General features: G+C 56.5%; 1 protein-coding gene across 2 annotated transcripts; it reads right to left on the reverse strand.

The window, feature by feature from the left end:
* Nucleotides 1-5,469: 5,469 nt before the first annotated feature.
* Nucleotides 5,470-12,807, reverse strand: WFIKKN2 (WAP, follistatin/kazal, immunoglobulin, kunitz and netrin domain containing 2). 2 transcript variants are annotated; one of them, XM_035301208.3, is made up of 2 exons: nucleotides 12,768-12,807; nucleotides 5,470-8,304 (listed from the first exon to the last, which is right to left on the reverse strand). In XM_035301208.3, the coding sequence occupies exon 2, from the start codon at nucleotides 8,233-8,235 to the stop codon at nucleotides 6,784-6,786; it is 1,452 nt and encodes a 483-aa protein (XP_035157099.3). In that variant the 5' UTR covers nucleotides 8,236-8,304; nucleotides 12,768-12,807; the 3' UTR covers nucleotides 5,470-6,783. The 2 variants fall into 2 exon arrangements, with proteins under 2 accessions (XP_035157099.3, XP_002748468.3); XM_002748422.6 differs by lacking the exon at nucleotides 12,768-12,807 and adding an exon at nucleotides 11,686-12,232.
* Nucleotides 12,808-15,160: the final 2,353 nt, after the last annotated feature.

The raw sequence follows: 15,160 nt of genomic DNA on the forward strand, positions 1-15,160 counted from the left end.
AGACTAACCCAACTAGATTCTCTTGTATAGCAGCCTGAGCTTCCTTCCACATCTCTTCTACCATGTCTGAAGTTACGCTGTTCTTTATGTATTGAGAGAACTGTTTCTTGTAAGCATCTTGATTTTCTTCCATTAGGTAATGTGCACAATCTGCGACATTCTGACCTGCAAAGTTCTTCTGATGCACTTCTGCATTAAATTCCTTGCCTTCAGAATCATAAGCAGGGCATCATTTGGTACTGTGAGAGACAGACACGCTTCCATCCAGAGCTCCCTTCAGGGCCCCCAAAACTTTATTGTCAGTAGTAGTTCTGGCAAAGCCTGCATCCAAATAGCAGGTGAAGGCCCGGGCTGACCATCGGTGGTTTCCACATTATAATTCATCTCTGGTCACCTCCACTTGACCATCATAGATCTTGTCCTGGCCAAACCTATTGAGAAGCCTGTGGGCCAGCCCAGGCTGGTACACCGTGAGGCAGCGTCATCTGTCAGGCCAACCTTCACACTGCATTTTGGCAGTTCGTGTGCATAAGCTGCAGACGATCATATCCCCTTCTATATGCACATAAGTAATCTGACAAATGCTATCTCTGCTAGTTACAGGACTTTTCCTGTATTTGAGCATGTTGTACCTGTTTGTATCCTATATCACCAAGTATTTCCAAGCATGGTAATCTGTTTTACCCTCTGGTCATCTTGTCAATTTCACATGTATCTTTTAAAGTGGGCCTCGTTCTGATGTCTTTCACAACTCCATCCTTCGGAACATGTCCCCGGGCCCTGTGTTTAAATGCGTATGTAGTGCACTTATACGGCAATGACCACTGACGAAATTATGAGACTTTTAGTCAGCACTTTCGTGCAAGAAACAAGATGACAGCTGCAGCATAGGTGTCTGTGAAGAGCTGAATAACTGGCCTGGTGGCAGACTGATTCCTGGGAGGCAGCAGCCGTCACGGGCACTGTGCTGTGCCATGGGAGGACTTAGCCTCCAGTTCCCAGGGTCTCCTTCCTAGCAGCAGCCCCCTACCATATTCAGCTAAAAGATTGGAGAACTCATCTTCACCTGCATGTCACGAATGTTGGTGCTGGGGTTGTGTGTGCACTTATTTGTGTCCCTCACTGGGAACTCTGGGGTATTGAGGGAGGCCATCAAGAACTTCATTTGCATGACAATGTATAAGCCTGGCCAAGCACAGTGGCTCCCTCCTGTAATCTCAGCACTCTGGGAGGCCAAGGCAGGCGAATCATCTGAGATCAGGAGTTCGAAACCAGCCTGACCAATATGGCAAAACTCTGTCTCTACTAAAAATATGTAAATTAGCCAGGCATGATGGTGGGCCCGTCGGGTCTCTGGCAGTGTCCTCCTGAAAAGGGCCAAAAGCACGCAAGTGCCCTCTTCGTCCCTGACAGACACCTGGGAAGAGGCCCCAGCTCCGGGAGAGGCCAGTCTATGTTGGGCTGAGTTCTGCTTTCCCTCATCTGAGTGGGGTTGAGGGCGGCCAGAGTATCGCTGGAGACCCAGCAGAGTTCTGTGTCCCAGGGTATTTTGGGATGGGGCCACAGGGACTCCAGCATGACCCTGAAATGGAAGTGCCAAGGGCCTCAGGAGCCTGGGAGGCGGGCAGGAGGGGATGAGGGGCTTGCCTACCTGCCCACCCTGCCCTCTCCCTCAGGAGATGCCAGCTGGAGGTTTACGCTTCCTGCCTCCTGACACAGCCTGAGAGAAGAGTGTCGCCTGGCCTCAGGGCACATACCAGAATGAGGCCACAGCTAAGAATAGGACCCAGGAACCCCATCCTGCCTGCATTAATCACACATTCCCCAGAGTAGGAGGGAGGCTTCAGACTCCTCAAGAGGTGGGTGGAAGAGGAGGAGGAGGAGGAGGAGGTAACAGGAGGTAGAGGTGGGAAAAAGAGGGAGGACCCCAGAGAGGCCCCTTCTGGGCTTGTGATTGCTCAGTACAGCCGCTCGGCATGGCTCCCAGTCCCAGGACCCTCCATTCACCCAGCAAGTGATCTCCTGTCTCAGCCTCCTGAGCTCTGGGAGCTGGGCCCACCACCTCCTGGAGGCTAGAGGGTGAGAGACTCAGGGAGGAGCTCATGCGGCCGGGGAGACAGCAGAGCCTCCCCAAGGAGCTGAGTCTTGAAGGATGAGTAGGCAGAAGGCGATGAATCTAGGCCAGGACTGCTTGTGTGTGTGTGATAGAAATGCTTGTCACAGTGGTCGTAAACAGCCCTGGGTGGTGTGTGTGCTGACGGGTGGCAGGCTCTTCGGAGATATTCAGAGTCCTGATGGGACTCCACACTGCCTAGCCCAGAGCAGGATGTGTGTGTGTGTGTGTGTGTGTGTGTGTGTGTGTGTGTGTGTGTTGCACACTAGGAGAAACAACATAATATGAGTATGAAGAGCTCTGGGCCAGGTGCCATGTCTCACGCCTTTAATCCCAGAACTTTGGGAGGCCGAGGCAGGCGGATCACCTGAGGTCAGGAGTTCAAAACCAGCCTGGCCAACATGGTGAAACCCTGTCTTTACTAAAAATATAAAAATTACCCGGGCATGGTGGCGGGCACCTGTAATCCCAGCTACTCAGGGAGGCTGAGGGACAACAATCACTTGAACACGGGAGGCGGAGGTTACAGTGAGCCAAGATGGTGCCACTGCATTCCAGCCCGGGCAACAGAATAAGACTCTATCTCAGAAAAACAAAACAAAACAGAAAATGCTCTGAAGTCAGACTGGCAGATTCAAGCCTTGGCTCTGTCACTCACCGTATTTACGGCAAGTTTCTCATCCCTTCTAGCCTTAGTTTTCCTACCCACAAAATGGCCTTGTCTCCTCCAGTTGCAGTGGAGCTTATAAGAACTGGTATCTAGTAACTGTCACATAGGAAGCGCTCACGCATGCTGCTGTTTTTACAAAAGGACAAGGGGACAGAGAGAGTTCCCCAGGGCCCCAGGCAATCACCCAAAGCTGTGAACTTATTGTCCCCCTTCCTGGTCAGGGTCCACCCCATCCCTGCTCTCCAGCCCCACTGTCCGGGGGGTGACATCAGACTATGGAGCAGCTGGCTACACAATGGAACGGAGTGTCCTAGCAGGCTGGAGGTGCTGGGGGAGGCGGAGGGTGGAAGAAGCCAAGCTGCCCTGCCCCAGAGGCCCTGGAGACTGGCCGGGAGACGGGCCACTCTGGAATAGGCCTCTGAAGAGGCAAACTGAGAGAAAGAGCAGGAAGGAGCGAGCCAAGTGGGTGCAGGAATGTGAGGAGTGGGTGTCCGGGGCAGACAGGAGATAGGGGAGTCTAACCTGGCTAAAGGAACCTCAATGTCGTTATGTCCCGGGACCTAGGCTGGGGCCAAAACTCCTCGATTTGACTGAGCAAAGCAACCTCCCCAGACTGGCAGGTGACCAGGCCGGGGGAGCTCCATTCACCCTTTACCTACTAGATGCTGGGCTTTGTATAAGGCCCAGGGCAACAGAGACAAGGACTCCAGCTTGGTGTCAAGGATAGAAAATGAATGCCAGGTGGTAGGTCAGAAGTTATAATAGGTTCGAAACTACCCATTCTCTAAGTGCCCATATTTTCTGAACCCCAAATCAGCCTATAGTGGGTGCTCAGTTTGGGTTTACTCTGTAAGCAACAGGATAAAACATTTGAAGCTGCAAAGTCCAAGACCTGGAAACGCAAGGGGAGGGCTTTCCGTTCTGGGATCTGTTCTGAGCAGAGAGCTGCTGCAGGTGGGAGGGGGCACATGGCAGCCGCTCTGCACCAGGCCCTCCTCCTGGGCCTTCCGGTTAATAGGGCCCAGCTCCTGAGTCTCTTCTGTTTGCTTTTTGTTTTGTTTTTGAGACAGGGTCTCGCTTTGTCGCCCAGGCTACAGTGCAGTAGCGTGATCTTGGCTCACTGCAATCTCCGCCTCCCCAGTTCCGACGATTCTCCTGCCTCAGTCTCCTGAGTAACTGGGACAACAGGCATGCACCACCATGGCCAGCTAATTTTTTTGTGTTTTTAGTAGAGACGGGTTTTCATCATGTTAGCCAGGCTGGTCTCCAACTCCTGACCTTCTGATCCACCTGCCATGGCCTCCCAAAGTGCTGGGATTGCAGGTGTGAGCCACTGCGCCCTGCCCCCGAGTTTCTTGTAGAGTGATCTTACTACCCTCTGTTTTACAGATGAGGAAACAGAGACTCAGAGAGATCCCAGGTAAGCGCAGAGCCCAGATTCAGACCTAAGCAAGTCTGACTTCATGGGCTGAGTTTTCTTGCTCTGCCAGGTGGGGCTGGAGCGTGACAGGGACCCAGGTCTGGGGCTGTGGGTGGGCAGTGGTCTGGTGAGAGGGAGCCCCGACATGGGATTTTTCTGAACCTTATACCTTCATCAGGGAAGCAGAAATGCAACCGGGGCCCCTGCTGTCCCAGCCCAGCTGCAGGGCTCAGGTCCCCTTTCTATGCAAATGGGGGTGAAAAGGGAGGTGACAGGTGCTGGCATGTGGACACTTGCCCCCACAGCTTGCATGAATGCACTAGAGCTCTGGATAGAAGCAGGTGCACAAAATGTCCCTGGGCTTCTGAGGGCAGAGTGAGACCGTCCTCATGCTCTCTGGTTCCCTAACCCAGGCAGGATGGGGGCCCGTGGCTGCTGCCCATGCCACCTTCATGGTCAAGTTTCATTCTCAGCATTTTCCCAATGGCAACTTGAGAAACCCCCATCCTCTGCCTTTGTTCTTCCTGACCTCCTCCTCGAACTCACATTGCAGATGAGATGGGCTGGGCCAGGCTGGGCTGGGCCTGGATTCTTTTTTGGGGTTGGGGCCCAGGAAAACACAGGCAAGTGTGCAGGAGAGTAGTGTCTCTTGGGGACAAACAGGCTGTTGGGTGTGTCATGGCTGCGGGGCTCCTGAACACGTCTCCAGAGCTGGGGAGCCACTGTGGTCCTCCCTGGGACCAAAGGCATTGCCGTCTCCATTCTGGGAACCGAGCCCCATGCCCTGAGCATAGGGCTTTGATGCAGTCTTCCTGGGACCAGGCCTCACCTAGAGGCCCCCTAGCAAGTCACAGCTGGCAGCTGCCCCTGCCTGCTCCGTTCCCATCTCCTCTACCTTTTTGCCTCTGAACTCGACACCACTGGTGGTCTGGACACTGCACCTGACCCACCATGCTGTCATGCTGGGGTGAGAGCAGGATACAGGTCAGAACACCTGGCCTGGGCCCCACCCCTTCCTGCCTTTATGTTCTTGGCAAGTCACCTCACCTCTCTGACCTCAGATAAACTCACAGAGCTGAGCTGAGCTGAGCATCGGTTAAGGGGTCTTGGAGCTGCAAAGGGAGCTAAAATATGACCAGCGTCTCTCCATCCCCCGAAGATGCTCCCATGACCAGACTTCCCTCTTGTAAGGTCACCAAAGCAAATGACACTACCCATGTCCTTCCATCCCCCATCATAACCCAAACGAATCACACAAGAAGGACTGGTGATACTATGAGCTTTTAATTGGTATCTTCCCCCATATATTTGATGAAGAAATAAGGACACCCCACAAAGACCTTCTTCAGCTTGGAGGGGCAGGGACAGAATAGGGCAGAGAAGGGAGTGGAGCAAGATGCAAAGCTTCAGTGGGGTTCCCCGATCCTCTCTCTAGCGGCGGGATGGCCAGGCCCACACAGGAAGTCTGGAAACGCACAAAAAGATCACCAACGAGCTGCCATCTCCTTTGCCCAGGCCTCGCAGAGCCTCCCTCCAGGTTCCCGTGGGCTCCCAAGGCCACCACCAGATGGGAGCATCGAGCAACGTTCCTTGTTCTGCAGCCACCTCCCTCCTTTCTCTGTCCTGTGCTACACCCTTCCCGCCTGCTTTTTCCTCTTGCTTTCTTTCTCCTGATACCAAACAGACCCTGGGGCTTTTGTCTGCTTTATGTCCAGGAAGCCAGTGGCATATGAAAGCACACCACCCATCAGACAGAAACTCCGGATGGCTGTGAGTCCAGATGGGGGGTGCTTCCAGGGGTCCTGGGATGAGGACATCTGTGTTCGGGCGCTAAGAGCTGGGCAGTGACTAACATCCCTCTGTGGTCCTGGCACCTGGTAAGTATTCAGAGAATGTCCACTGAGTTGAACTGAACTAGATCGACAAACCAGGGCAGCCAAGGAGAAGAAATCTGTATTCTACTGGAGCCGTGGTGACCTGAGAGCAGACCGACCACCGCGCAAAGGCAGCCGTTTCAGCAGCTCCCACTCAGAGCAAGCCATGTGCTGCGCTGGACTCTGCCTCCAGCTTGCCACTGCCCATGCCCCTAACCCCAAGTGGCCTCTGCTTACAGCAATCCAGGAGGCTGTGGGAAAGGTGTCCCATGAGTCTCTGGACCCTCCTATCTCTCCCCACCTGCCCCCTTTACAAGCCAATCCATTCAACTGCTCCTGTGACCAGCACTCAGTGGCCATCTCTTAAACCCTTGCTGGGAGACTGGCTGAGAAAGGGTGGCTGGGAGAGCCAGGGGCGCAGGCCAGTGAAGGGAGGAGGAGAGCTTCCGAGCAGGCTGGCGGTCAGGAATAACTTCCATTCATCCCCTCATCTCCTTTTGTCTCCCTCAGCTAAAAAAGATATAAACCCCTATTGAACCCAAAGAATCGAAGCTGATCTGAGACCCTCTGGTGGCTTTTTTTCGGCACATCTGTTGATGTCCCTTCTGACCCAACACTGTCTAATGTGACCTCGCCCAGTTTGCTGAGGGGCATTGGGGGGGGGTGGAAGAAGGCCAGGGAGGGGGCCGGGAAGGGGTGGGGGACTTCAGTGCAAGCCCAGAAACTCCTTGAGGACGTCACAGGTCTTCTTGTACATGACCTCACGGAGCTTCCTGACCCGGCGGGCGCTTGAGGCACCCACAAAGCTATCAGGACGCAGCACGGCCATGCCACCGTCCACCTCCCCCATGATGATGAGCGGCGTCTCGCTCACGGTCATGTTGGGGCAGGGGCAGGCCCAGTCCACATGGAGCAGAGTGACCTCCAACGACTCCTGGCCCAGGAACTTGAGGCCCATCTTCTCATCCTTTAGGACATCATCCACAGTCACCAGAGCGCGGCCCGAGTCAGGCTCCTCGCTCAGCTCAGACACTCGGCCCAAGATGACAAAGTCGCTGCGACAGAAGCTGGTAACAAGCTTCTGCCGAGGTTTGCAGGCCCGACAGCGCTGGTTCCCCCTGGGGAAGGGGCACGACTCCTCGCAGGCCTCACGGCTCTCAAAGTTGTTGCCGTTGCCCTCACAGCCACCGTAGACAAAGGACTGGCACTGGCCCATTTGGCTGTTGTAAGCCCAGCGGGGCACGTAGGCTTTGCAGGGCCCCTGCAGGGCAGGCAGGCTGCACGTGGCCAGCGGCCCGCTCATGCAGGCCAGCATGCAGGCCTCATAGGTCTCAAAGTGGTTGAGGTTGCGGTGGCAGTGGCCAAAGGTGAAGGTCAGGCAGGTGTTGGCCTGGGCGTCGAAGTGCCAGCGGGTCTGCTCTTCGCCACAGTCCTCGCTGTCGGGGGGCTTCAGGCACTCAGCCACCGGGAAAGCAGTGCCATTGGGGCTGCTCTCGGAGGTGGCCACAGCCTGATCTCCCCTGACCACCGACAGCGGGAAGTCGGCCCGCAGGACCCCGGCCACGTTCCGGGCCGTGCACGTGTAGACCCCAGCGTCCTGCAGCTGGGCGTTATAGATGACCAGCTGGGCGATATTGGTGACCACGACATTGCCACGCACATGGTTGGGCCACATGACCACGTTCTCTCGATCCTCCAACTGCTTCTCCCAGGTGATCTCGGGCCGGGGCCGACCCACCACATCACAGAGGAAGCTCACCGTCTCACCCACAGTGACCGACTGGTGCACGGGATGGTTGAGCAGGGCTGGGGCCACCATGTCCAGCTCAGGGGTCTCTGGAGAGGCTGTGGTGGGGTGCATGGTGGTCTCAGGCGGTGGGGGGCTGGTGTTGGGCCAGGTGAAGTGATAGCGGCAGGTGACAACGGCCAGCGTGATGCCTTTGGAGCAGGCCTCGGCATCCATGAAGCAGCGGTTATAATAGGTGAGGCCATCCGAGGCGCAGGTGAAACTGGGCTCCTTCTCACAGCGGTCTTTGCACTTACACACGGGCTGGCCATCCCAGATGTCACACTCAGAGCCCTGCTGCAGACACATGAAGTGGTCGCATGTGGCCTCCTTGGGCATGCCCACCGGGCCCTTCTTCCCTTTCACGTCCATGTAGCGGGCTGCCACGCAGCTCTTGGTCCCACACACGTTGGGGCAGCACTTCTCATAGGTCTCACACTCCTGAAAGACCCAGAGAGAGGGGCCTGAACAGGGAGGAGAAGGAGGCAAGGAGGGACTCCCGATCCTATCCTATGGTTTGTGGGGAGGAGAACTAACAAGTACTCACCATCTAGTGGGAGCAAAACATTGGAAAATAAAACAAATGCATACGTAGCATCTCCCACCTGCCAGGTCCTCGTGTAAGAACTTTGACATGTCAGCTGACTATGCTCATCCCAAGCCAGAGGTCGGTATAGCCATTATCCCCACTTTACAGATGATGACTGGGGCACAGAGAGGCTAAGTAACTTTCCCAGGGTCACACAGCTAGCAGGGTAGGAAGGGAGGGGTGAGCCGCAGCCTCTAAGAGGGGAAGTTTTCCTACAACCATTTTGCAGATGAGAGAGCAGAGACTCAGAGAGGTGACAGCCAAATTCACAGAGACGGGAAGTGGCAGAACAAGCCTCCAAGCCCCCAGTGAAGGGATAGAGAAATGGCGTTTCTTCTCCGGCACCACACAGCACAAATGAGGTCTAGCTTGAACAAGGAAGCCTGCCGTCCGTCTCTTTCCCATGGGAGTGAGGATGCCCTGCCCACTGGAGAGGCCACACCAGAGGCTAAGAGGGGAAGGCCCCTGAGACAGATGTCCCAGGTGATCCACAGCTCTCCTCCCCTCAAGGAGAGAGACGCGCGAGGAGAACAGAGGCTGTGAGAGGGCCCAGACCAACCCACAGCCAACAGTCAGAGCAGGCATGACACGCGCAGCACCCCGAGTCTCAGAGCCACGGGTTGTGCCAGGCCCAGGAGTCAGCTCCGTGTGGGACCTTTCACGGAGAGAGCAACAAGAAAAAAAGTCCCCTTGTGTAGCAAAGGTCAGCAAGGCCGTCAGCGAGGACTTGCCAGGCCGTAATCCCCTCTGATTTTCTGTGGAGCCACGTAAAGCATTAGTTTAATTCCTCGAAATTAGCAACATGCTCCTGGAGCCGACACAAACAAGGATTTCACGTGGTGTTTTTGACAATAACACATCGGACCCACTGGGCAGGCAGGCAATGCTCCTAATCCTCTGCCAGGTAGTAACTCTGTGAATTACTCCCGACCAGGGCTGGCCTCTTGTCATTCCAACTTTTATTTCAGCCTCTTGGACATTCCACATCAGCTAAGAGGGGGAATATCCCCCCACCCTGGCCGCATGGAGCCTGCCGGCTGGACTTGTTTACTGTTCTACCCCTTTCGGCTCAGAATGGGGACTTTGTTTTGCAGCCCTTGTTTGGCATAGGCTTCTAGGCCACACCAGGGGAGGCTTTGGGACAGCGGTGGGTAGCTCTAAGGGAGAGAGACCCCATGGGGAATGGAGGGCAGAAGAGGAAGTGGGAGCAGGAGAACCTTCTCCTTGGCCTGAGCCTCATCCCATTCCTCAAGACGTTCAGAACCAGGAGGTCCATGAAAGGCTGGGTCCTTGGGCCCCAGAGGGAAAGTACTTCTGGGCACAGGAAACCTAGAGAGGGTCCTTAGAACACTTCTGTGTAAGGGGGCCAGAATGTCCCCAAGGGCTGTCTGGATCCCCAGCCCTCCACAGGAGCCTTCTCCCCAAGACACACAAAGTCCACCAGAGTCTCACCATCCCCAAGCCCTACCTGGTTTATCAGGCCAGCCTGTGCCTGCAAATGTAGTTACTACCTGGTAGAGGATTAGGAGCATTGCCTGCCTGCCCAGTGGGTACGATGTGTTATTGTCGGAAACACCACGTGACCTTGGCCAGACGGGAGCAGCCACTACTCCTCCCAACTTCTTATCTTGTTTTCACTTGGCACCGCCATTGCCCATTGGGAGCATCTGTCCTGGGAGGCCTAAAAATTATCCCCTGGGCACTGTGAGGTTGAGGCCACTCTCCAGGTCAGCCGTCTGCTCTCCTGTGGGTAACCAGACGTCTATGGGGGCCAGTGTCTCTCATGTTGCCTGAGGATGCCCAGCCTGGACCTGGAGCCCCGGGAGACTCCATGCTGCCCTCAGAGCAGGCAGGCTGGGCAGTAAGTGGCTGTCTGGAGCAGGTACAAGTCCCATAGCCTGTTGCCCCGGAGGGGGTGGGCAGCAATGGCCCTTGGGAATGACTCAGGAGCTAGAAGAGAGCTGGCCTTGCCCTGCTACAGTGTCCTCTGATACAGAGCAGAAACAGGACCAAGGAAGCTGGGAGGCTAAAACCTGGTGTCCTTCCTCCCTGGGACACCAGAGCATCCATTCAGAGCTATCCCTGCTTGGCCTGCTGTCAGCCTGGTCTTCTCTCAGGGTCAGGGTCCAAACCCCTGGGGAGGTGGCCTGGAGGCCAGTGTAATCAAAGCTTTGTTGTTAGACATGAGTTCCAGGCCCACTGTTCCCTCACTGGTTGTGGCACCTGTGCCCTCCCTGCCTGGCTCTGTGTTCACTCAGTCACCTGGGAATAGGCTGCTGATGCCCACCATGCTGACATGTCACCCCAATATGCACAATGTGCCTGGCATGGTGCTGGTCCACAGCAGCCCTCAGCACACATGGGAGGAATCCTCAGGCTTCAGGCCCTGATGAAGTGGGACATCGCTCCCCCCTCTCCTTCCTTCCACCTCTCCTTCCAGGCTTCCGTGTTAACAGAAAGGATAGTGTCCTGTATCTCTCTAGGTGGATGGGGCCTGAGTTTCTTAACCTTCCTGAGCCCTGCAGGGCACTCCTGCCGGGTCCCCACCCTGCGGCTCCCACCCCCATCACAGGCTCATGTGGTTTATCTCGGACTTCTGGACCCCACTCACCTGGTCTGCCTCATACTCTGGCTTCTAGACCTCCCTCACCAGGTCTGCCTCATCTGCCTCATACTCTGGCTTCTGGACCTCCCTCACCAGGTCTGCCTCATCTGCCTCATACTCTGGCTTCTGGACCTCCCTCACTGGGTCTGCCTCATAATCTGGCTTCTGGACCTCCCTCACTGGGTCTGCCTCATACTCTGGCTTCTGGACCCCACTCACCTGGTCCATCTCACACTCCGGCTTCTGGACCCCACTCACCTGGTCCATCTCACACTCCGGCTTCTGGACCCCACTCACCTGGTCCATCTCACACTCTGGCTTCTGGACCCCACTCACCTGGTCCATCTCACACTCCGGCTTCTGGACCCCACTCACCTGGTCCATCTCACAGTCCGGCTTCTGGACCCCACTCACCTGGTCTGCCTCATACTCTGGCTTCTGAACCCCACTTACCTGGTCCATCTCACACTCTGGCTTCTGGACCCTACTCACCTGGTCCGTCTCATCGTCTGGCTTCTAGACCTCACTCACCTGGTCCACCTCACACTTCCACACAGTCCCCACCCCCCTCCCACCCTTGTCACTCACAGGCTCCCATGGTCCATCTCTGGCCTCTGGCCCCACTCACCTGGTCCGTCTCACACTCCCGCCTGCAGGTGCTCTGTGCATCCACCCAGAGGTTGGGATTCATGTCATTGGGGCAGATGCCGGCGTGGGAGTAGCGGATGGGTGGCAGCGCCAGGCCTCGAGAGGGCAACCCGTGCAGCAGCAGCAGCAGCAACAGCGCTGCCACCTGCTCCCAGCGAGACCAGAACTGGCGACGCCTTAGGGCCCACATGGCGCAGTCTGCGAAGGCTGGAGACCTCCCCTGCGACGATGCCAGGGGCTGAGGCCCACCAGGCCTTCTTCTCGGGGTCTGTAGACACCTGCCCACCCCACCCCAGCAGGCTTCCTGCTCAGGCTGCAGCCGTGGCTGCCTCCACCAAGTCAGCGCAGTCTGCCGGGCTGTGCGGCTTCAGATAAAAGAAAGGTCTTTGGAAGGAAGCTCCCTCTCCTGAGTGTGCAGGGAGAGGAGCCGCAGCAGGGGCCCGAGCCCGGATTTATATCCTGGGCGCACCACCCGAGTGGGAGCGAGCTAACCTGATGCCTGTCACAGGCAGGCTGCTGGCGCCTCTGTCCCGTGGCTGATCACAGACTTATTGCAGAAGGAAAAAAAAAAGCTGGAAGCAGTTTAGGCAGCGTATCTGGCACGGTGGGACACCTGCTTGTTTTTGACTCCAGGAGGCCTTTAACCCCTTCAAGGGCCAGAAATGGCATGTGCATTGCGGGGAGCTGGCTCCAGGACACGCAAGCTCACTCTAAAGGAGGGCTTGTTTCTTTTTCCCCCACCTCCTTGGAGCCGGGCCCCCTCCTCCCCTTTGGCCACCTCTAAAGAACACACAATCGCTTGTTACGAGGAGGGACCTGCAGCCGCCGGGTTAGCATCGCCCTGCTCGATAGTACATTTGAGAGCAAATGACGTGGAAAAACAACAAGTTCACGGCCATTCCAGGGCGGGCCTGCGCCGCGCTGTGCCCTGTAAGCCGACTCCCACCCCAGTCTGGCCCTTTGTGGGGGGTGTGCGCATGGCTGTATCTCTGTGTCCCCAGCCATTTGTGTCTTAAGTTCCAACTTCAGTGAATTTTCCCCAATCATTCCAGAGACACATACCAGATATGCTCCGGCTCCCCCGGCGGCTGGGCTGGACCACATTCCTCCCTCCTCCATCGACACACCAAGAAAACCTCCTCGGTCACAGTGTCTCCAGATTGTGTCAGAGTCCAGCCGCCCTCGCTGATGACCACGGTGGCTGCTCTTCAGTGAGCTCCTTGTGAGCGCCAGCCTGGTCTGGCCTCCCCCACTTCCCCAAGGAGAAGGTCTGTGGTTGAAGAGGACAAGCGACTTGCCCAGACTCACACGAAGTGAGCAGTGCTGGTGGCACCGGCTGCCAGAGACGCTGGGCTGCTCACATGTGCGGGTTCTCTGAACGCATCATCTCATTTAATCCTCACAAAACACTGCAGCTCCATGGATTTCAGATCTGAGGAAAGGAGGCACAGAGAGGCTAAGCAAGCCGCCGATGTCACACAGTTACCCCACCCCGTACAGGAAACAGGGACACCAGCTTGCTGGGTGTGGGCAAGGGCCTTTTAAAACCACCCCTCCTCCATCCATCTGTCAGAACTGCTGTCCAGGCACAGCCTAAACTCTGGTTTACAGACTGGACAAGAAATTTTTGAAACATCAGGGGCTGTATCTGTGGAGGGGCCAGGAAGACAGCCAGAAGCTGCCAGGGGCTGGGGGCGATTTATCCTCCGTTTGGCAGCAAATGGATTGTACCTAAAATGCCACCAAGCAGCCTGCAGTCTGAGTGTTTTTAGGTCGGCCACTCGATCCTGGGAGTCGGGGCTGGAGGCACATTGAGCCCCGAAAGAGAGGTGCCTTTCTAAGGCCAATCCACCAGGGCCTTGAGGAGCTGCTGTGTTCTGGGGACAGTAGGTGGCCCCACACGTATCAGAGGCAGAAGGGATCCTGAAGGCAATCTCGCTTTACAGACAAGAAAACTGAGGCCTGAGCCCCGGCCACTCCTTCCCCCACGCCCACTTTCCCCTTCAGGAACACAGCTCGCCACCTCGCGGGACTGTAAAACAGCCGCAGGGCCCTCGCTTCCACGCCCAGACCCTTCCTCCTCCCAGCGGGCGGGTGCTGCCTCCTCCCCGCCGGAGCTGGTTCCTTCCCATCGGGCAGGCCATTCTGCAGGATCTGTCTTTTCTGCTTATGTCAAATCTCTAATGAAGGGTGTCAGATCCTAATCCTCTAAATTATTGGAATAAACTTCCCTTCCAGGCCAGTCCCCGTAATGAAGCCAGACAGCGGGCGACGCCGGCTGCTTTGAATTCCCTGTAATTTCATCAACCCGTGTTCCAGCTGCTCCACGCGGGGGCCTCCACACAGCCCTTGGACAAACGTGGTTTGCGCGGCCTCCTTCGATATCACAAAGGGAAATGGACACTGACACATTTCTAAGCAGGACTTAGAAAAACTGTCACAGCCCCATTAGGCCAGGACAAGTATCCAAGGAGAAGAGGTTGATTTCTGGGCAGTCCCAAGAGACCATTAGAGGGCGTGGGAGAGAGAAGGGGGGTGGGAGGAGGGAGGCGCCCAGCAGAGGTTGTGGGGGCGGGGATCTGAAGAGATCGGGAAAGGGACACGTGTCAGGGCAGGGGAAGCTTGGTCATCCCACCCCCACTCCTGGGGCTGACGGAGAAAGCCCCCCACCCAGCCTGGTCCTGTCTTGAGCCACGGGCCTCTCCTTCCTGGGCCCGTTCCTGGACATTCTGCTCTGAGAACTCTCAAAGCAGCATCAAGAAACAGAAGGGCCAAGAGCACTCTGACTCTCCCTCCAGCCCTTCCAAGTCTCCCACCAAAGCACAGCTCAGAATAATAAATAACAGCTGATGGGCCCGGAGCCCACACAGCCCACACAGCCCACACATGGGTTTCCACCTGTGCATCGCTGCTGGCCCCATGGTAGCCTCAAGAGGGAGCTCCCCTGTGTGGGAGAGGAAACCGAGTCACCAAGAGGTTAGGCTGGGCCCTCCTCCTGCCTCCACACACCCCGTGCAAGCTTCCAGCCTTCCAGAAAGCCGCCCCCCAGCCCACACTGGCCACCCCACCCCACTGGCTTGTTTATAAGCTGTTCTGGGAGTGCTTCAAAGTCTTCTCCTTACGGGCCCCTCCCTCCCAGAGACCCTTGGAACTGGCTCTGGATCTGCCGCCTTCTCTCTCTCCCTTTGGTGTGTCTGTCTGTCTGTCTGTCTGTCTGACTGTGTCCCTCACACTCTTCCTTGTGGGCTCATGCCCACTGCCCTCCCCCAGTCCTCCTCCTCTGGAGCCACTGGGAGCAGAGTCTGGGCTGGGTCTCCTGAGCAGAGGCCTGGCCTTGGGCGTGGCCTGCCTTTTCCCCTTTCCCCAAGGACACCAGGCACAGCTCTCCTGCCACTCAGGGTGAGAGGTCAGAGAGGGCTGGACCTGCTCTCATCTCAGAAGGGCCCCTCCACCCC

Source organism: Callithrix jacchus, chromosome 5 (genome assembly GCF_049354715.1).
Source record: "Callithrix jacchus isolate 240 chromosome 5, calJac240_pri, whole genome shotgun sequence".
Lineage (NCBI taxonomy): Eukaryota > Metazoa > Chordata > Mammalia > Primates > Cebidae > Callithrix > Callithrix jacchus.

Excerpts from the sequence above, each read along its gene's own strand:
- WFIKKN2 (XM_002748422.6), bottom strand. The coding sequence starts at position 11,895 with ATGTGGGCCCTAAGGCGTCGCCAGTTCTGGTCTCGCTGGGAGCAGGTG. Across the intron at positions 8,305-11,685 it reads GGGAGTGTGAGACGGACCAG|GAGTGTGAGACCTATGAGAA; the intron begins GTGAGTGGGGCC and ends TGGGTCTTTCAG.